The sequence below is a fragment of the Phoenix dactylifera genome, chromosome 12 (genome assembly GCF_009389715.1).
Source record: "Phoenix dactylifera cultivar Barhee BC4 chromosome 12, palm_55x_up_171113_PBpolish2nd_filt_p, whole genome shotgun sequence".
NCBI lineage: Eukaryota > Viridiplantae > Streptophyta > Magnoliopsida > Arecales > Arecaceae > Phoenix > Phoenix dactylifera.
In genome coordinates, this window is record NC_052403.1 from 6,739,188 (window position 1) to 6,759,838 (window position 20,651).

The 20,651-nt window shown below is 41.0% G+C and overlaps 2 protein-coding genes and 2 pseudogenes across 3 annotated transcripts; 3 read left to right on the plus strand and 1 right to left on the minus strand.

Moving 5' to 3' along the window:
* LOC103696760 (heat shock 70 kDa protein 4-like) lies at positions 1-4,244 on the minus strand. The gene is made up of 2 exons (XM_008778477.3): positions 3,885-4,244; positions 1-1,928 (listed from the first exon to the last, which is right to left on the minus strand). The coding sequence occupies exons 1-2, from the start codon at positions 4,096-4,098 to the stop codon at positions 196-198; spliced, it is 1,947 nt and encodes a 648-aa protein (XP_008776699.2). The 5' UTR covers positions 4,099-4,244; the 3' UTR covers positions 1-195.
* LOC103697855 lies at positions 4,114-11,338 on the plus strand (annotated as a pseudogene).
* LOC113461425 lies at positions 5,154-5,272 on the plus strand (annotated as a pseudogene).
* A 6,909-nt stretch (positions 11,339-18,247) lies between the features above and the next one.
* LOC103696771 (dof zinc finger protein DOF3.6) lies at positions 18,248-20,269 on the plus strand. 2 transcript variants are annotated; one of them, XM_026801170.2, is made up of 2 exons: positions 18,248-18,675; positions 18,883-20,269. In XM_026801170.2, exons 1-2 carry the CDS (start codon positions 18,625-18,627, stop codon positions 19,879-19,881), a joined length of 1,050 nt encoding a protein of 349 aa, XP_026656971.2. In that variant the 5' UTR covers positions 18,248-18,624; the 3' UTR covers positions 19,882-20,269. The 2 variants fall into 2 exon arrangements, with proteins under 2 accessions (XP_026656971.2, XP_008776709.2); XM_008778487.4 differs by having other exon boundaries at positions 18,254-18,675; positions 18,880-20,269.
* The last annotated feature ends 382 nt before the right edge of the window (positions 20,270-20,651 follow it).

Below are 20,651 nucleotides of genomic sequence, written 5' to 3' on the forward strand. Positions count from 1 at the left end.
TAGCATGTGCTTAAAAGAGTAGCAATTATTCTGGGTATCAGCATTAAAAGTATCAACAAAAAATCCATGGGCCATCTCTATAAGGCCACATAGAAAGTGAAAATTTCAAACTCAAATGTTCACCAATCCAGAAATCCTACAGAACCTAGGAAAAGCTAATATGAAATGAGACCCCCTGCCCGAAACAGAAACTTCCTAATCGACCTCCTCAATCTTGGGACCTGCACCACTTCCACCAGCAGCAGTACCATCTTCGGCCATGCCACCAGCCATATCAGCACCTGCACCCTGGTACATATTGGCGATAATCGGATTGCAGATGCCCTCCAGCTCCTTCAACTTGTCCTCAAATTCATCAGCCTCAGCTCGCTGGTTGCTGTCCGGCCAATTGATGGCCTGCTCGATTGCATCCTCAATCTTCTTCTTGTCAGCTGCAGCCAGTTTGGACGCAATCTTATCATCCCTAATGGTGTTTCTCATGTTGTATGCATAATTCTCCAGTGCATTCTTGGCCTCCACCTTCTTCTTGTGCTTCTCATCCTCAGCTTTGTATTTTTCAGCCTCTCGAACCATCTTCTCAATTTCCTCCTTGCTCAGCCTACCCTTATCATTAGTAATAGTTATCTTGTTCTTCTGCCTGGTGTCCTTATCCTCTGCTGAGACATTCAAAATACCGTTGGCATCGATATCGAAGCAGACAGTGATTTGAGGTACGCCCCTCGGAGCAGGCGGGATCCCAGAAAGCTCAAATTTCCCTAGCAGGTTGTTGTCCTTTGTCCTTGTCCTCTCCCCCTCGTAGACCTGGACCAAGACACCAGGTTGATTGTCAGAGTAGGTGGAAAAGACTTGCTCCTTCTTGGTGGGGATGGTGGTGTTCCTTGGAATCAACACTGTCATGACTCCTCCAGCAGTCTCCAATCCAAGGGAAAGAGGAGTGACATCCAGCAACAGAAGGTCCTGCACTTTTTCATTGCCCTCACCACTCAAGATGGCGGCTTGAACAGCAGCACCATATGCAACAGCTTCATCAGGGTTGATACTCTTGCAGAGTTCCTTCCCATTAAAGAAATCCTGCAGCATTTGCTGGACTCTGGGTATCCTGGTCGATCCACCAACAAGAACAACTTCATGGACTGAACTCTTGTCCATCTTAGCATCTCTCAGGCACTTTTCAACAGGCTCCATGCACTTTCTGAAAAGATCCATGTTGAGTTCCTCGAACCTTGCACGGGTGATGGTTGAGTAGAAATCAATGCCTTCAAATAGGGAATCAATCTCGATTGTTGTTTGGGCAGTAGATGATAAATTTCTCTTTGCCCTTTCACAAGCTGTCCTCAGCCTCCTAAGAGCCCTAGGATTGCCACTGATATCCTTCTTGTGCTTCCTCTTGAACTCCTGAACAAAGTGGCTCACCATACGGCTGTCAAAGTCTTCACCACCCAAATGGGTGTCACCAGCAGTGGCCTTCACCTCAAAAATTCCCTCTTCGATGGTGAGGAGGGAGACATCAAAAGTGCCACCACCAAGGTCAAAAATGAGAATATTCTTCTCCCCAGCGCTGCCAGCCTTCCTGTCAAGACCATAGGCAATGGCAGCAGCTGTAGGCTCATTAACGATACGCATGACACTGAGGCCTGCAATGACACCAGCATCCTTTGTAGCTTGCCGTTGTGAGTCATTGAAGTAAGCAGGGACAGTAACAACAGCATTCTTAACTGTAGAACCAAGGTAAGCCTCTGCAATTTCGCGCATTTTTATCAACACCATAGAGGATATTTCTTCTGCAGCAAATTGTTTCTCCTCCCCCTTATATTGGACAGCTATCAAAGGCTTATCTCCAGGACCAGCAACCACCTTAAAGGGCCATAGCTTCATGTCATTCTGCACGGAAGCATCACTGAACCGTCTGCCAATCAAACGCTTTGCATCTGACACAATATGAACATGAAACACATGTTAGGATAAATCAACTTCTGAACTACCATGGTTAACACAATCATTTCACATAAGAAACATTTTCCAATAACATCAAAATTCAAGGAAGAATAAACATCAAAGGACATAATTGTTTTGTTAATAACCCAAAGAGTACTAACAGGAGAGACATATATTACAGGTTAATATGATAAGAATTGTTTCTTTATTGCAAAATCCACTCCGACCGATCATGGTTAAGATCACCATAAGATGCATCATGTAGTAAATATCTGGTCAACAAATCAAAGTCTATGTCTCATAATCTATTCTGATTGAATAGCTCAATCATATTTCAGAGCAATTCTTTGTCATTCTACAATCCGATACATATAAGTCCTCTAGCCATTGATTAAAGTTGAAAGGATTCGGATTTTGTGTCGAAATTTCTCATAAAGGTGGGATTCCATTGATTATGAACTGATTTTATTTTGTTTTATTACGTAATATGGGCTAAGTTATCATCTAAATGAATACTTAAGAAGCCCAAAATTAATTTAATGATTATATTGTTAATTTAGTCCATGCCGTCTAAATTATAAGATATGGTGAGTATTGGTGTAGGCCTAGATTGGTTAATGGGCTATGAAATGGTGGACCCATTAGCATTATACTAATTGGACTAGGTCTCCACTCCATGCTTATATATATATATTCATCTGATATGAAACCGTAAGGCATCCAAATTTCTATTAGGGAGCACCTATCGAATTGAGAAGACAGGAATCAACGAGGAAAAGGTGAGGAAGATCTATCCCATTCTTGTGTTTTCTTCTTCCGCAAGATACTGCTCCAGCGATTATCAATGACTTCTCAGGGATGTCAAGATATGCCTTGTGTTCTAATCTCGTGCACGGCGTCCATGAAAATCCCACATTTTGAGATTGATTGCCATGATGAGGTTAACCATTAAGAGAAGACTTTTAGATATGAAGTGATCAAACCTTAGCATACCCATGATGACCTTTCTGGTCCTCGGCAAGGCCCCACCACTTTGATCCTAGTATATATATATCTCTCCCTCCCCTCATTTGACCTACCAAAAGTTCTAACTTTCATGACTCAAACTTAGGACGAGGGGTTTCGTTCAACACCACATACAAAACCTAAAAGATCTACGTTGCAGAAGTCTGGAAAAGAATTTGGTCTCAACTGGATCATGGTGATATCAAGATTCTTCCACACCTAAACTATTTCACAGTGAAACATCTTGAGAGACAGACTACTAAGAAAGCATGGGCCATGTGAAAGTCATTCAGCAGTAAACAATCGCAAGTCCCTAACATGTACAAGCCAAGTGAAGAAGGAAAATGACAACAGTAGACAGTTTAATTCGCTAAAGAGGGAACAAGAAGACAGATAGTATCTACCAATAGAGAAGAACGTAATACTAAAAAACAAAAACAAACAACACTCCGGTGGATATCAGGCTGCTCTCAGTTTTTCTTTTATCATATTCGTTTAATGTCTTGCAGATAAGGATTTAATATATGTAGCACATAATAAGATCAAACGCTAAGAAGTGACAGTATCAGAAGAAACAGATCAGAGCCGCATGAATTCTTCACTTTCAGCATGTTGATTGCATAGCTTTACCAATAATTCGAGTATAAAGATCTCGACAGATAAACCAGATCTGTGAAGATTTAGCCAGAAAGGTTTCAATAACAAGCATCAACACAACGATATCAAATCAAGGCAATGATATACACCAAAATAATGTATCGGAGAGATCTAGCCAGAAATCAGCATTGCTTATGACAAAATTAAACTTAAGGAACAGTAGATTTAACAACATTCAAATGAGATGCATTTTTTAACCGCAAATTCCACCCTAAAAACTCGCAATCGAGAAAAAGGGTGGGGAATGAAAGAGCTTAAACTGAGATCGTAGGCAGAGAGAGTCTCACCGAAGACGGTGTTGATGGGGTTTATGGCAACCTGGTTCTTGGCGGCATCGCCGATGAGCCGCTCGCTATCGGTGAAGGCGACGTAGGAGGGAGTAGTCCGGTTCCCCTGGTCGTTGGCGATGATCTCCACCCGATCGTGCTGCCACACGCCGACGCACGAGTAGGTCGTCCCGAGATCGATCCCGATCGCCGGACCTTCACCCTTGCCTGCCATGGATCTCGGCAAGGAATGAACGAAGAAAACAGGTAAGGAACGAGACGTAAGAAAACCTTGGAGAAGAGAGGGAGAACGGAAAGGATCGGAGATTTGGAGGAGCGAGGAGACCCTAGTAGGTTCTTGAAGGGTACCATTGAAGGAGAGCGGAGATAGGCGGGTATTTATAGCTTTTTCTAATCTAAGGATGCGTTTTTTCTAGAACTTTCTGGTGGGACCGTCAGGCCGTGTCCGAGGAGATCGAGCCACGGGGGAAGATTCCTAAGATCCTCTAGAACTCGCTGGAATGTTCCGGGAGAAGTTTTTTTTTTTTTTTTTTTGGGCGGTGGGGGGGGGGGGGACTAAAATATTTTCGTGTCATCTAGTTTTGCATTTTGGAAGATATTTTAGTGCATGGATGGTGTCCTAATAAAAATTCTTATTTAACCATTATTAGGATTGATATCTAATTACAACAGTTGAAATCAACTGTTTGAGGGCTTTTCACTGGGTGGAGATAAAAAAAAGTTTGGTCTAAAGGCATGGTTGGGATCAGGCGGATCCAAGAGGTTCGAGAGATGCTGGTTTGGATCACCTCTTACTTCGAAGTATTTGGATGATGGTAAGAAATGGAGGAACCTTTTAAGCCAAGCATGTATTTAGAGAGGCCAACAGAGTTGCAGATTGGATGGCTGCCTATGTGGCCAGCCATGTCAGAAGCCTATGTGGGCCGGAGAGGGGGAGTTACCTCGGGCACTCCGTGATTTGTTGTTTTCTAGCTTTATTGGATATATTCATACACATAATATATGAAATGTCTACTTTAACCACATAAAAAAAAGAGGTATGGTTGGGCAAATACGGACCGGTATGTTTTGCTCAATGAAAAGTAATATATCAAAAAAAGAAAAGGTGATATCATAACTAGAATGGTTCAAAATTTTTCATAAAAATTTTATGAGAAAGTGATACCAGAACAGATTTATTTTATTTGCAGCTTTTTAATCCAGGCAATGCGAGATTTATCTAAAACACATTGGATCCTCTACTAACGTGGCATGACGTGATTGGTCTTATTCACGGCAAGCCGGTCGGAGATATTTGATAAAATTGGAGCATACAGAGAAGATTAGCATGTCCCTGCGCAAGGATGATACCCATAAATCGAAAAATGGTATCAGAGAACTCGACTTATAATTTATATGGACTAGGAGATACTACAATACAAATTAATAGAGGCTGACTGCGAAGCCGATCATGGTGCTTATGATTAGATTTGAATGGAGTTGAATTCTTAGCCTGATAAAAATGTTAGAGATTAAATGAAGGAAGATTGTTAGGATCCATGCAAGCGTGTATTTAGTTCTATATTAATTATTTATCGAAGAAATGTTGGATATTTATAAAGAATTAAGTAATCTAAAAAAATATCTTTTGGTGAGATCCTTGTTAAAAATGATCCCGGAAGTAGGGTTTCGTGAGGTAGCCTCTGGGAGAGGAGTGAGAGTCAGGGTCCAAGTCTTCTCCTTCCCTTGGACCAGCAGCAACCGTCCAATTAGATCGGGCGGCCCACCACAGTCCTCGGAACGTTTCAGAACCCTAGAATCTCACGTATACAAGCCAGTGCAACCTCGCCCTCCTCGTTCTCTCCCTCTCAGAAACCCTAGCAGAATAATCCCGCTCGATTCTCTCGCTCTCGTCTTCTCTTCTTCTTCTTGTTGTCTCGAGCGTCGGAGTGTGAAAGCACGATCGGGTGGAGATCATCGCCAACGATCCGGGGAACCGCATCACCCCTTCCTACGTCGCCTTCACCGACACCGAGCGGCTTGTTGCCGACGCCGCCAAGAACGAGGTTGCCAGGATCCCACCAACACCATCTTCGGTGAGTTTCTCGCCCTCCGATGTCTCTTTTGTTCGATTTACTGTTGGTACATTGAGTAGATCTGTGTTCATTTTCGCAGATTTCTGTTATGTCGATCTTAAACGTATCAGATCTATGATCTGGTGCGTGTTTTATGAGGTTGATTCGAATCGCGTTGATGTATCTGGTTCTATTTGGTTCCCTGAATCTTTTCTTTCAATATCTGATCTATTAATGCTTTTTACTAATTAAAAAAGCGATTTTTTTGGTTCCCAACTATTTATTGGCGGGGTTGATTAATTGTTAGTGCTTTCTATTAGTTAGATCCACATCATGTATTAAAGCAACATTTGTGGGACCGAATTCTACATTATTTAGCCTGCATAATCTTTATTTTCATCTCGTTGTGGCTCAATTCATGAAATTGTATTTTATTCGTAAGATGCTATATTTTTAAGTAAAAGAAGAAAAGGTCAAATTGTTGAGAAAGAGAAAGAGGAAGCTGCATGAAAATCTAATTATTTTATAACAACGAGATCTGCTTTTCAATCTGAAATAGTTCTTTATATACAAACAGGTTGATGGTGATACTAAAATAAATTGATGATGGTAAAGCAAAGGATAGAGTACTCTAGCAACACTAGCAAACAATCTTATTGGAACATTAAAGTTTTAGTTTTTAAATCCGTGTACTCTCATGCTACTCTGTGTGATTTCACATAGAAACCACCGCTCGCTTGTGCAAAACTTGTATTGAAGAGTTAGAAAGGTGTCATATAAGCTTAATCTTTTTTGAAACTTATGATGCCCTAGTTTGTCTAACTTACAGGAAATCGTCATATTGGAAACATGTTTCACCCTGTTTATTTAGGCGTGCATAAATTCTAAGCAGATGTACACATGGATAAATGCTAGACTTCACTTTGCCAATTCCAGAACCTTTTTTCTAAATTTTATGCTTTCAGTCTGCCTTGAATATGTATTTAGGTTCATATTGGGAATCATATTGAACATACTGTTATAGCACTAAATTTGTATTGCTGCGAGATGAAATATTTTGAGAAATTAATTCTCACTCTTCATTTATGGTCATATCAACTTTTTTTCTCCCTGTAATAGTTAGCATTATTAATTTGTCCATTTTTATGCATCATAGAAGGAAAATAACGTAAATTTTTGCAAGAATGCCTCAGTTCAGAAGCTTGCATAAATGATCAGAAGAGGGAGCCTTTACCTTCACACAGAGAAAGAGAGAAGTCTTTAGGCCTGTTTCCATTAAAACAAGGAGTTTAGCATGTCACGTGTGGGAATTTGCAATTTCTTAGGTTTTATTTTGGCTTTTATGGGTGCTACATAGGCGAGGCTCTACCGATGTACCCAGCACTTCAGATGCATAGCTGTACAGAACATTGGGTTTAAGTATTTTTAGGTTGGGCAGCAACCTGTAACCATGGTTTTCTGGCTGATGTTGACCCAACTGTGACCTGGATTAAGTATGGTTGACCTGGGTCTGGTGTTCTTTGCCTGATTTATTAGCACAATGCAATTTAATGCTCTGTCGTGTTAGGTCTACATTGGACAATAGCTCTCCATCTGACACACAGATTTGAATTTGTAACATGGATCTGACATGGTTTTGTATTTGGTGAAATAACTATGTTTGGAGCCAGACCTAATTGACAGTTTCTATGTCATATTCTCTTTCCTTTTTCATTTTCTTGTTCTTTTGCTGTTTGGGTGGGGAGAGGGTTGGGTTGGGTTGGTTGCGTTGGCCGGACAATTTTTTCATGCCTTTAGATGCCTAAAATCTACCATGGTTCTAAGGGAGACATGATCATGGGTGCTGTCCATGGAACCAGTGGTTGTGCAAGCACTGAACATCCAGTGGCAATAGCATCTTGATATGAGTATATTTTTTTTATAATTTAAACTATGCATGGTCTTTTCCAAAAATAATTGTCATTTTACCTCTTGCTGCCTGTGCGCTTTATATGTATATACACACATACATATTGAGGACGTTGGATTTCAAGATACTAAGAGCAAATGAATCGAGAGCATTGGATATCAAGATATGCAGTGTAAATGGTTGTGATGCCGTATGATCAAAGTGCATCTTTTTATTTAATATATGATAGGATAGATGGCTATATCATTCTCAATTTTTCAATGTAGATTCACTAAAAAAACTCTTTGCTTTGGTTTATGCAGTGTTTTTCCTTCTGTTTCTTAGTAAAATACGGAGGCTGAATAAATGCTAGAAGATGTGTGTATGTGTCTATTATACCTATCTATAATAGGAAATTAAGTATCAGGTTTCTCTGTGTATCCTTTATCCTGTTACATGTCCCCTCTTCCAATGTGGCCTCTTCCAATGTGGCTAGTGTTTTCCAACCGAGTAGTTGAGAAGCGGTTCTTGCTTACTAACATTTGACTCTTTATAGTAGTCCATTTGTTCATCAGGTAGTGGAGGAAGATAACTCTAAGGATGTATTTGGTACTGCATAAAAAGTCTTTTGGACTTGTAAAGCAAAAAAAAGCATTTTCTGGAAATATAAATGTTTGGTATCATTCTTTTTAAGGTACTTCTACAAGAACAGAAGTTACAAGAGTGCTTTTAGGAGAATTCTAGCTTTTGGTTTCTCCTCTTTTTATAAAGCAAAAGCAACACCAAACATGCCATAAGTGGAGTAACTTTTGTAGTGGGGTCCAAGTGGATGGTGAAGGGGGCATATGGGGATGGTCCTAGGTGTCCATGTCACATATAGAATAGATAGGGTTTTGAAATAGCAAACTATAGATAGTCATATTTAATTAATATTTTCTTCTTTGGGGTCTATGAGTGGAAGTCTTTTCCATCAAGTTGTTTGGATTTTGACAATGGCACATCTCCAACCCAGCTCAAGTCAGCTATGCCTTAATCCCATTCTAGTTGGATTTGGCTACATGAACATTAAGTTTTTTAAAGATGTTGAGATATCAAGTACTTTCTTATTACTACATCCAATGTGATTTTTTGGTCTATCTTTATTTGTTTATCATTACTTTTAAATATATTAAATCACTTATTTATACTGATGCATCCCATTGCCTACATCGTACATGTCCAAACTATCTAAGTCGTTCTTCTCTCAAATTGTCCTCTATAATGCTACATCCATTTATGGATGACTTCATTTCTTATTCTATATTTCCTTGTATTATCTAATAGAGAAAATTATCTAGGAGCAGGATAGATTCCATAAAATTGTCTTGTGACATATAAGATATATTATAGCTTTTTAAGTGTTCAATAAGCTGAAGTTGGGTTATTTTGAAAAACTAATATGCCTACGGTAATATTTCATCTTGTCAAGAGCACGATTTCCATATCTGATAAGAGGTTACCAGTGCCCTTGATAGATAGTGGTCTTGACATTGTGATACATCTTGATTGGGGAAATTGTTTAGTTAATGCACGTGAATTGTTTCTACTGAAGTTAATTTTATGTCATCTTTTATAATTCAGAATATCCTTAAACTAGAGAATTAGGCGTACTGGTTCTGAAATTTTTACCATGGTCAAGATAGGCCCTTGTGATGCTGCTTTTTTCTTTTGCATTTGAAATAAGCGTATTTCTTATTTGGATCTTTTTGCGTCCTTCACATGGCATCTTTTTAGGCTCATTGTTGTTTAGGTATTTTTTTGCCTTATGACACTGTTCTTTGCTTCGCAGATACCAAGCACTTGATTGGCAGGCGTTCTCTGATGCTTCTGTCCAGAGTGATTTGAAGCTCTGGCCCTTCAAGGTTATTGCTAGCCCTGGGGACAAGCCCATGATTGTTTTCCAGTACAAAAGGTGAGGAGAAGCAGTTTGCGGCAGAAGAAATCTCATCTATGGTCCTAATGAAGATGCGCAAGATTGCAGAAGCCTACCTGGGATCTACTGTCAAGAATGCTGTTGTCGCTGTACCTGCCTACGTCAATGAGACTCAGTACTGAGCAACAAAGGATGCTGGAGTTATTGCTGGCCTAAATGTCATGCAGATTATCAATGAGCCGATAGCTGCTGCTATTGCTTATGGTCTTGATAAGCAGTGTTGGTGGGAAGAATGTTCTTATCTTTGACCTTGGTGGAGGCACCTTCAATATGTCGCCCCCTACTATCGAGGAGGATATCTTTGAGGCGAAGGCCACTGCTGGGAACACCCACCTTGGTGGAGAGGGCTTTGAGAGCTGCTTGGTGAACCACTTTGTCCAAGAGTTCAAGAGGAAACACAAGAAAGACAACCACGGAAAGCCTAGGGCTCTTAGGTGGCTGAGGATATCCTGTGAGAAGGCAAAGAGGATCCTTTCATCTACTGCACAAACCTCAATCGATATCGATTCCCTGTATGCGGGCATTGATTTCTACTCCGCCCGAGCCAGGTTTGAGGAGCTTAACATCGATCTATTCAGGAAATGTATGGAGCCCGTGGAGAAGTGTCCATGATGTTGTCCTTGTTGGTGGACCCACAAAAATTCCTAGGGTGCAGCAGTTGTTGCAGGACTTCAATGGGAAGGGGTTATGCAAGAATATCAACCCTGGCGAGGCTGTAGCCTATGGAGCTGCAGTCCAGGCTGCCATTTTGAGTGGTGAGGGTAATGAGAAGGTGCAGGACCTTCTTCTGTTGGTTGTCGTCAGAATCTTTTTTTCTTCGAAAATTTTTTTCCGTTGGACTGGAGACTGCAGGAGGTGTCATGACCGTCGTAATTCCAAGAAACACAACCACTCGCACCAAGGAGGAGCAGGTCTTCTCAGCCTACTCTGACAAGCAGCCTGGTGTCTTGATTCAGGTTTATGAAGGTGAAAAGACCAGGACCCAGGACAACAACCTCTTGGTAAATTTGAACTCTGGCATTCCTCCTGGTCCAGGGGGCATTCCTCAGATCACGGTTTGCTTTGACATCAATGCAAATAGTATCTTGAATGTCTCTGCAGAGGACAAGACCACCCGACAAAAGAACAAGATCACCATCACCAATGACAAGGGTAGGTTGAGCAAGGAGGAGATTGGGAAGATGGTCCAAGAAGCTGAGAAGTACAAGTCTGACGATGAGGAGTACAAGAAGAAGGTTGAGGCTAAGAATGCCTTGGAAACTTATGCCTACAATATGACGAACATTGTCGGGGATGATGAGATTTTGTCCAAGCTGGCTGCTGCAGAAAAGAGGAGGACCGAGAATGCAATTGAGCAGGCTATTGAGTGGCTGGATGGCAACGGATTGGCTGAGGCTGATGAGTTTGAGGACAAAATGGAGCTGGAAAGCATCTGCAACCTATTATTGCCAAGATGGACTAGGGTGCAGGTGCTGACATGGCTGGTGGAATGGATTATGATGCTCCTGGCGGCAGTGGGAAGATCGAGGAGGTTGATTAAGCGACCTTCCCTTTTTGGTTTCTATTTTTTGTTTTCAGGCTTGCATGCCTGGTTTTTAGATTTGATCAGTCTACTTCCAGTACTTTATTTGGCCATGGCTCTCTATATACGATGGGCCATAAATTTAATTTGTAATTTTGCCCTGTTCTAGTGTTGTAGGTAGTGTTGCTCAATGGAAAATGACTTATTTTGCTTTAGGTTTCATCTTGTTCTGTGATATCCATTCGGCGAAGTATCTTCCACGGTGTGTATCTTGCTAGGTAATGCCAGTTGTTATTGGCAGTAAAGTTTTGCTCCCAGTCATGTAACTGATGTGTACTATTTTCCTCATTCTGTGTTGCTGAAGAACTACTCTGTTGATTGCCATGACTATGTACTATTTTCCTCATTCTGTGTTGCTGAAGAGCTACTCTGTTGATTGCCATGACTAAGGAGTAGCCCAGCTCTTTGAACATCTATGTTGTTTTTATAGGTCGATGTGTAAGAATTAAGCGAACATTGCAGAGATTCCTTTTTTTTCCTCACCTGATGACTCTGGTGGTTGTGGTGGCTGTAGGAAAATGATTCAGAGGGATCAACATATTGCCTCTGCTTTGTCAATTATTCCTGAAAAAAATTTAAATTATTATGTCCAAAATTTCACTCTGCAATTAAGTTAGAGCTTGTTGTTTCTTTTGATTTTTGTCTTGTTTGCCAGAATTCCAACTTGTTAAATTTAACCAACCTTATTTGGTTTGATCTTGTTTTGTTTTGATTTGGTGTGAAGTTGGAAGTGGACTTGCTTCAAGCAAGCACTAGTTGGTGGAAATCCTGCGAGTATGGGGTTTCTTGGCCATAGCTTGGCCCCGGTTTGGCCTTGCTTTGTAGTTTGTATGGATCTTATGCGGCCATGATCTGGACTTGGAAGTTGCATTTGTGTGCTCTGTATTAGATTGTGGCATGTTTATCACAAGCCCTAGGACTAAATTACGATGGTGTTGCCTTGATTAGGTCTCTCCCTTGTTCTGAAAACAAAATGTAGATTGGACTAAATGGCAGCTTCTATCTCACAAGCCCTAGACTATATAAATGGTGGCTTCTTTTTATCGGGTATGGCTTGTTTTAAAAATAAAGCGTGCATATGTCTCAGATGTCATGGTTTGCTTTCTTAGTCATGGCAGAAAATGCTGACTTCTTGATACTAACCTAAAACATTCGATATAGACTTTGGTTAATATCGCATGTCAATTTTTCTCAGGCAAGATGCTCGTTGATTGGTTCTGCATGGGCATTATTGATAATATTAGCGTCTGGATAAAGTTTAGTATGTGCTTACTTGACATTGCCATTTTAATAGCAATTTTTTTTTTCTGCAAATAGTTTAAACAAACATTTACTTCATGTTTTCTGAAGGTCACTAACCAGATGCGCATAAATTTTGCATTTCAATAATAGGATCTCCAAGCGAATGGAGGCTCATCCTAGTTGTCCATTTGGCGATCTATTTCAAGTTTAGAAGAGGAAATTATAGTACAGGCAGTCCTCCCTCCCATTCTCTCTCTCTCTCAAGCTTAAAAAAATAAAATAAAGAAGATTATGACCTCCAAAGAGGTGCATGAGGTGCTACGTATTTATTGCCAACCTTCAATGGATATTAAATCATTGGCTTATTTGATCAAAATTTAGAAGAAGTTACAGAATTCATAGGAGCGAATGTAGTGTTGAACATGGATGGAGGCATATGCAAGAAGGAAAAAAAAAAAAAGCAGTGTCGTATACATGCATGCATCCTATGCAACTCAACCTCCTAAAAAAGCTTTAAAGTCTCACGGAATCCTTGGAGTGGACCTGCACAATAATCCAGTCCCTACGTGCTCGTCCACGCAACACTAAAAGCGGCGACAGTGATCAGCGTTGGAAAAGCTCTCGCTGGGTTGAAACCTTATTGAAGCCAGTTCTGTCTCTGCAGCAGAACCATTCTTGGGTTCTTTGGTGGTGGTTGGGCGGATCCATGGGTGATGAGGTTTTGCTCGCCTGCCGTGTCCTGCTAAAAGAAGAGAAGCAGTCACATCGGACCATTTCGTGACAAAATCCGAGAGAATCCCATGCCCAAGTTTTATTCTCCCACCTTTAGCTTTAGTCGTAATCAATTCGAGGCCCGGACAGTCAATCCGGGAAGCGTCCAGCCGCGTCCCTCTCAGAGCTTTTGGCGTTGCGGAACGCCGGTCGCATGTCCCCAGCGCTCGATGCGTTTGACGAGCCGTGCAAAACTTATTCACCTATCATTTTACTCGGCCATCAAAACCGTCTCCTTGGAGCTCAAAGTATTTGTTTCTTTTAGACTTAAGGTAGACCTCCTGTTAGAAGTTCATAGACCATTTCTGCAAGCCATCTTGATGATAAAAATTAATGATATCTTTTCTTTAGTTTTACTGTATGAATAATGCTATTTTTGGGACTGGATATTGGGTCATTTAACAGTACCGTGGTATTATTATGAGTAGTTCATCCATGATTAGCTAAAAAATTTCATATGACTACAGTGGAGGCTCATTGGGTCATTTAACAGTAGCTATGTACCAGGATGTGTGAGATATATATATGTAGTGCATTGATGTTGGCATGCACAGTATGTTTGCATGCTTGCTTCCATCAAACATCATCTTGGATGAGTTGTAGATTGGTCTGCATCGAACCGTCAAAATATCGAATCTACCTTAGATTGTCAAAATGACACGATAAACATCAAATAAACCAGCCTGCCTGTCTCGATCAACTTCATGCATGGCTATCCAATGCAGTGATCAAGACAAATCAGCATATTCTCATGTCATGATCGTGATAACGAAACATTGGATCAAGCCCCGGCCAATCATGTTCTCTCTCTCGCATTTTAATTAACTCTCCTTAATTCAAAAAGAAATTATCAGTCGGACCAGTCTAACCATAAAACAACATGCACAAAGACGAATAAAAAAGAAATAGAAGAAAAAAAAAGGAGCAATATAGGTGTGTTGGTTGGTGGTTGGACCAGTCCACCAGCTCAGCAGTGGACCTGCTAGCCCCAACTAAAAATCTCCCCAATTCAAATTAACAACCGAAGTAACCATCAGCCTTTCGCTCTCCTTAACATGCAATTCAAGAATGCCAATTCAAATGCACTGCAAGAAGATTAAAAGCCAACACCTCCTTCAGACAAAAGAGACTCATGCAACCCTCTACTAAACTATGCCAATTGATCATCATGCAATGGCTATGATCGTCCTTTACAAATAAGCTCGATGGTGGCCGTGGAAGTTAACGGTGATCCCGACGCCCGTCCGTGTCCCATCCCTCCTTATGTCACCCAGGAAGGAAGTGGATGAATCAATGACACCTGCCTCAGTATATATTATTTTTGGACCACTTCCGTAGCGATACACGGACCGATTCCACGTACATGAATCGAGCTTTTCCAACCATCCAATCAGCGAGGCCATACCACGAGTGCACTTTTGGGGAGGTCCCCTATCGATCAGAAGGTCCGGATCGAGGGGCCCGGCACACTCCGTATTGAATGTATCCTCATGGTTACGGGAGAGCAAACGGAGGTGATCGGGGGAATGGAATTGGATCGGCGAGGAGTCAACATGGAGCGTTGCTAATCCGGAAATATTCCGATAGCAGCGTGCCGGTTTGGCGTATTTGGGGGGTCTACCGATCAGATGGGGCGGCCGAGTGGACGGCGGGAATCACCGGCCGGGGACGTCTGATTGAAACAGTGAATTCCATCGCTGGCTCTCACCATATCTTATGGCTCATATTTGTTTTAGTTTGTTATTGTTTCTATTTCCTTTTTTTTTTTCGAAACAGATGATTCTTACAGTTTTAGTATGAATACATTCAATAAAATCATAAAACAAATAGTTTTGGTGCGTTTTTTCTATTTCTTCCTTTGAAATTTATTCCTGCACTAGCCTTCTTGAGCTGCCAAATTTTAACTGGTTTGGGTGTGGACCAAGCATGTGAGGAACATTTGGTAGCTTGACTTGCGAGTAGATTCCAAAGAAGGGAGAACTAAGTTCATTCTAGTAGAACATATGGAACATTAGGTGGTGCATGCTATTCTATCTTTGACTAGTTAGTACTTTGAAGAGCCTGTTTATTTGACTTGGCCAAGATTCATTGGGCTAATTTTGATGGCGTGGGTGAATTTGAAAGTCCTTTTAAGGGCACAATTAGAGGTTGCCAATTGGTTGAGTTGGTAAGGTTATGATTTTATTCATATTGGTACAAAAAAATATCAGGTTCAATTCATCCTGACTTCAAATTTGACTATACTTCTGCCCATTCTAGTTCTAGAACAAACATTTTCATGGTAGTATTTCCAAACCCTAGCCCTCTTTCTGTGGACGAAAACTCTGCTCTATGAAAGCCTTTTATTGAATCAAAATAAGTCTATTAAGAATAGAAAACCCAATTCAAAAATAGGAAATCTGATCCAAAAAATAAAATAAAATATGCTAAAAACAGTGCAAATGCAAAGAGTTAAAACTTTAACAAAAACTAATGTTGGCTCTGATGAAACATCAATATAATAGCAGTCGTCGGATACAAATCTATTGACTCCTAAGAGTTTTGGCATCATGTAACTGATCATTGTACCTGCCGCTGTATCTTGCAAGCCATCAATTAGTTCGATTGTTGGCATATGTTCCTGCTTGAAATTCAAGGAGTTAGTAATTTAAATTTCTCTTAAGTTATATGCATGGTCATGCGTCCACGGTCCGAAGTCAGCATAATATTGGCGAGTTCAATTCACAACTACTGCCCGATCACCTTTTATACATAGTTAACCATTGTTTTGGGAGATGCTGAAATTCTATGGCGTTTTGCTTGCTCCAATCTTGTACAATCAAAAATCACTGTCTGCACGGAAGGATCTTAGTGCATGTGAAACAAAGAGAAGGGGAAAGAAAGACATGGTCAGTAGCTTAGGATGTTAATAATCAGAATGATTGTTGTCCCTTGGTTATGCTACAAAGAATTTATACTTTAATGACAACACTTTTATACTAAAAAAATAAAAGGACAACATGTTATTTTCTAAGTTACTTTTCTTAACTACATGTTCTTCTCATCAGGGACAACAAAAAGGAAAAATCATTCCCTTGATATATCATGACATCTTATTTAAGTCTTGATCAATTGTTTTTTTTTTCTTTTGCTAACTAAACGGATCAATTTCTTCAATAAAACAGATTGTGAATAGATAATTAAAGAATAAAGAAAAATTGTCTGATTTATTTCCATCCATATGTACTCCACTCTATTTATTTTATTGATGCCATCCACATGTATATTTAACCTTTTTTCCTTGCAGAAATCATTTATATCTTTAACTGCTCCAACAAACTAGTGTTCCTTTTGATTGATTAATGGCGATTAGAACTAGCTCACAAATAGAGATAAGCATAGTATTTTCACACAACTATCCAACAATGAAATATCTTGACTAGCCAATTTTTCATGCCAGCTAACAATGTTTCCATGTTTTTCACATACTATGTGCAGTCTTAGTTGTGTTGCTATGAAAAATTAACAAGATGTGATTAGTTATTTTAGTTCATCTAGACTATTTGTATTGACTTAATACTACAATTAACATTGCTAGGCCTCCAAAAAAAGTGGTATATTGATTATTGTAATGGTATTCTAGTAATTAATTTTTTTGAGTGTAACAAGAGATTGATGAAATGGACTTTTGAAAAAAGTGTATAGTCATTTAGGTTTTTCTTTTACACTTTTCTTAGCAGGTAAGAATGCTATCTGTTACTTCTCTTGCTAAAGCTATATCCCTGGCGCTTTCATCAAATTAGCTGCTAGAATTGCAACAAAAGTGCTTTTGCCTACTGCATCTGCATCTATGATTTTATGATGCATGTATCACTTGTAAGGTGAATGTCTCGTGTTAAAGTTCATGTATCATCGTCCAAAAAAGGAAGGAGAGGCTGATTAAGATATCGTCAACACTTGTATATCGGATGGAGCACTTTCAGGTTGGTCTGCATGAAGTTTGGGGGCACGAACAACGCATCCAGTCTATGTATTATCATTTCCAAGGAGTATTAGCTTTCTCAACTAAAACTCATGTCTAATTTTCTAAGTATGTATAATACTTAAGAGAGTTCATTATCAAATTCTTTATCAGAAACATTTATTTCGTTGTTACTCATATAACCTGATCTAAAAACATAATGCCATTTTTTATCAAAAAATAACAAAATGACTCTTGAAGAGTTTCATGAAAATATTTCTTATATTTTGCATAAAATCTGTTTTACATAGAGTTATGTGCTGCGATTATCTGTTTTACTAGAACATGCAGACGGCCGAACAATCCTAAGAATGGTGGAAAATCATATGGATAAATCTAATCCATATTTTATATAGCTTGATATGCTACTACATTCTAAATTTCATGCACTCTATATATGCTTCCTTTGTTGAATAGCTTTACAGGGTACCAAATTCATATACCCTCTAAAGAAGGCTTTTGGTTGCATAACATTCTTGTGTACCACTAGACTGCACTCCATATACAATATTCACAATTGCCAGGCAATACATCCACTTCATGCAGCCTCCAAGAACTCTCTCAACATTCTCTTTGTGAATAAAAAACAACATTAGAAGCCAAAGCGAATTCAGAAAGAAACGAAAAACACAACATGATGTTCCACATTATACATCGAAATGAGCAGTCACAGAGAGAGAGAGAGAGAGAGAGAGAGAGAGAGAGAGAGAGAGAGAGAGAGCGCGTCAGGTAACCGTTCCCCACCACTAAGACCAACCCTTTTCTTTTCTCCACAGATATATGGAGGCTAAGCTTTGAGTTTTTTAATATTTCTCTTCGAATAATCATACTATTAGGGTTCCATTGCCGGCCCAATTGCACATACCTTTTTCTATCTCTAGCTTTTTTCCATGCATGAGAGCAGCCAGCCACTAAATCCATTAATACTGTTTCAGCAGTCCTCTTAGAAGCTTCAAGGAGAAGGAACTCTTTCCAGTCCCATCTACTCAGCCAAACCTGCCATAGGAAATATACAAGACACCACAAAAGAAAAGAAATAAAACTCCCTCCGCCTTTTTCCTTCTCCGCTCTCTATCTCTACCCTCCTACTTCTCCCAGCAACTTCTTGTGGATGTTATTCTCCACCATCTCTAAGGCCCATCATACTTAAAAAAACAATAGGGGGAGAAGAAGAAGAAGAAGAAGAAGAAGAAGAAGAAGAAGAAGAAGAAAGATCAAAGAAGAAAAAACGATGGTTTTTTCCTCAGTTCCAGTCAATCTTGATCCCCCCAACTGGAACCAGGTGAGTCTCCTCCCCTACTCTCTTTCCCTTCCTTCCAAATTCCTGCTCCCTAGCTAGCTTCTTCATCAAAAAAGCAGATTAATTAAAAAGAGCAAAATATTCCCACTACCCTTTCCCCCCCCATCTCTTCTTGAATATACCATGTTTTTTCACCTTTCTTAATCTGTTTTTTTACCTTCTTTTTCCACTTGTATACATATATAGCAGCAAGCCCATCAGCCTCCAAGCGCTAGCGGTGGAGGTGGTGGCGAGGCCCACCAGCTCCCTCCAGTGTTGGCCTCGCCGGGCCCTGAGGTCGGGATGGCAGCAGGATCGGCGAGGCCTGGCTCAATGGCGGAGAGAGCTCGCCTTGCCAAGATCCCTCAGCCCGAGCCGGCACTCAAGTGCCCGCGCTGCGACTCCACCAACACCAAGTTCTGCTACTTCAACAACTACTCCCTGTCGCAGCCTCGCCACTTCTGCAAGACCTGCCGGCGCTACTGGACACGCGGCGGCGCCCTCCGCAATGTCCCCGTTGGTGGTGGCTGCCGCCGCAACAAGCGGACCAAGTCTTCCGGAAGTTCCTCCAAGTCCACCACCACTGCTGCCAACGCTGATCGGCAGGTGGCTGGCACCACATCCTCGTCCTCCACGGCCACAAGCGGCGGTGGTGCAATTCTTCCCAACTTCCCCCAGCCAACCCAGTTTCCCTTCATGTCCTCCTTGCACCCCACTTTGACTGACTATAGTAGTGCCTCCGATCTGGGGCTGAGCTTTACTGGGATCCAGCCCATCGAGCAGTTGGACTATCAGGTGGGGAGCAGCTCAAGCATCGGTCTCGAGCAGTGGAGGCTGCCGCAGATCCAGCAGTTCCCTTTCCTGGGGGGACTGGAGGCCCCTCCGCCACCACCGCCGCAACCGGTGCCGGGAATCTTCCCCTTCGATGGAGAAAGTGGGGGCGAGGGGTTTGCCGGTCATGTCCTTCCAAAGGTGTCGGGCTCCGGGCTAATTAGGCAGCTGGCATCGGTGAAGATGGAGGACAGCTCTCGGGGGCTCAATTTGCCGAGACAGTATTTGGGTGTCCCCGGAAATGATCAGTACTGGGGTGGCGGCGGCGGCGGCGGCGGCGGCACCAGCACTGGCAGTGGTGGAGGCGGCGGCGGTGGCGGCGGGTGGATGGGGGAACTCTCGGGCTTCAACTCATCTTCTTCGGGCAATATCTTGTAATTCCCGGTTCTCGTCTAATAGTTCTCGTGGTAACCCTAGCCCCTGGAAGCTTTGTTTTTTTGCAATAGCTTCGGAGAAGAAAGAAGCACTCGTTCACTACACCCTTCAATTCGTGTTGAAGGCTGCCGAAGAAGCTAGGAATGGTAGGTCAGTTTCTTGTTTCTGGGTTAATATTGGGCTGGTATTTAGTTTTCTGTCTACTTTCTTTTTGTACTTTATAGAGTAGTTACAGAAAAGAGGTGCATGAGTTTGATATCTCTGACATCATGAGTTAGTTGTTAGAAATGAACATGAGCAATGTATGTCACTTAATCGTCTTGAGCAGCTTCTTGTTAACATTAAAACTGTCACTACTGCTATGTGATGAGATATATTAGATCTGCTCTTATGTTTGTGGACGTAGTTTACTGGATGATGAAGTCTTCTCGATCTTATGCATTCACTTACAGAAACTGAGCTATTCTTCATTGATTTAAGCTGGCATTTTTGGATTGTCGTTGGTAAGGTAGGGTTCAGATATAATTTTTCTCTCACATACAAAACAGCTATCCAATGCATTGGAAAGTCTAGCTATTTTGTCATGTTGGAATTTATGTAATCTACATGGGCACCATGCCTTTCTAATTTGCTGTCTTTGAAAGATAGCAAATATGAGTATCTAGAGCAGTCATAGATTGCACGTATGGTGCGGTTTTGTTTCCTTCATGATCTTGTCATTTGCTTTCCCAAAGACTATCGGTTCTCTCTCTCTCTCTCTCTCTCTCTCTCTC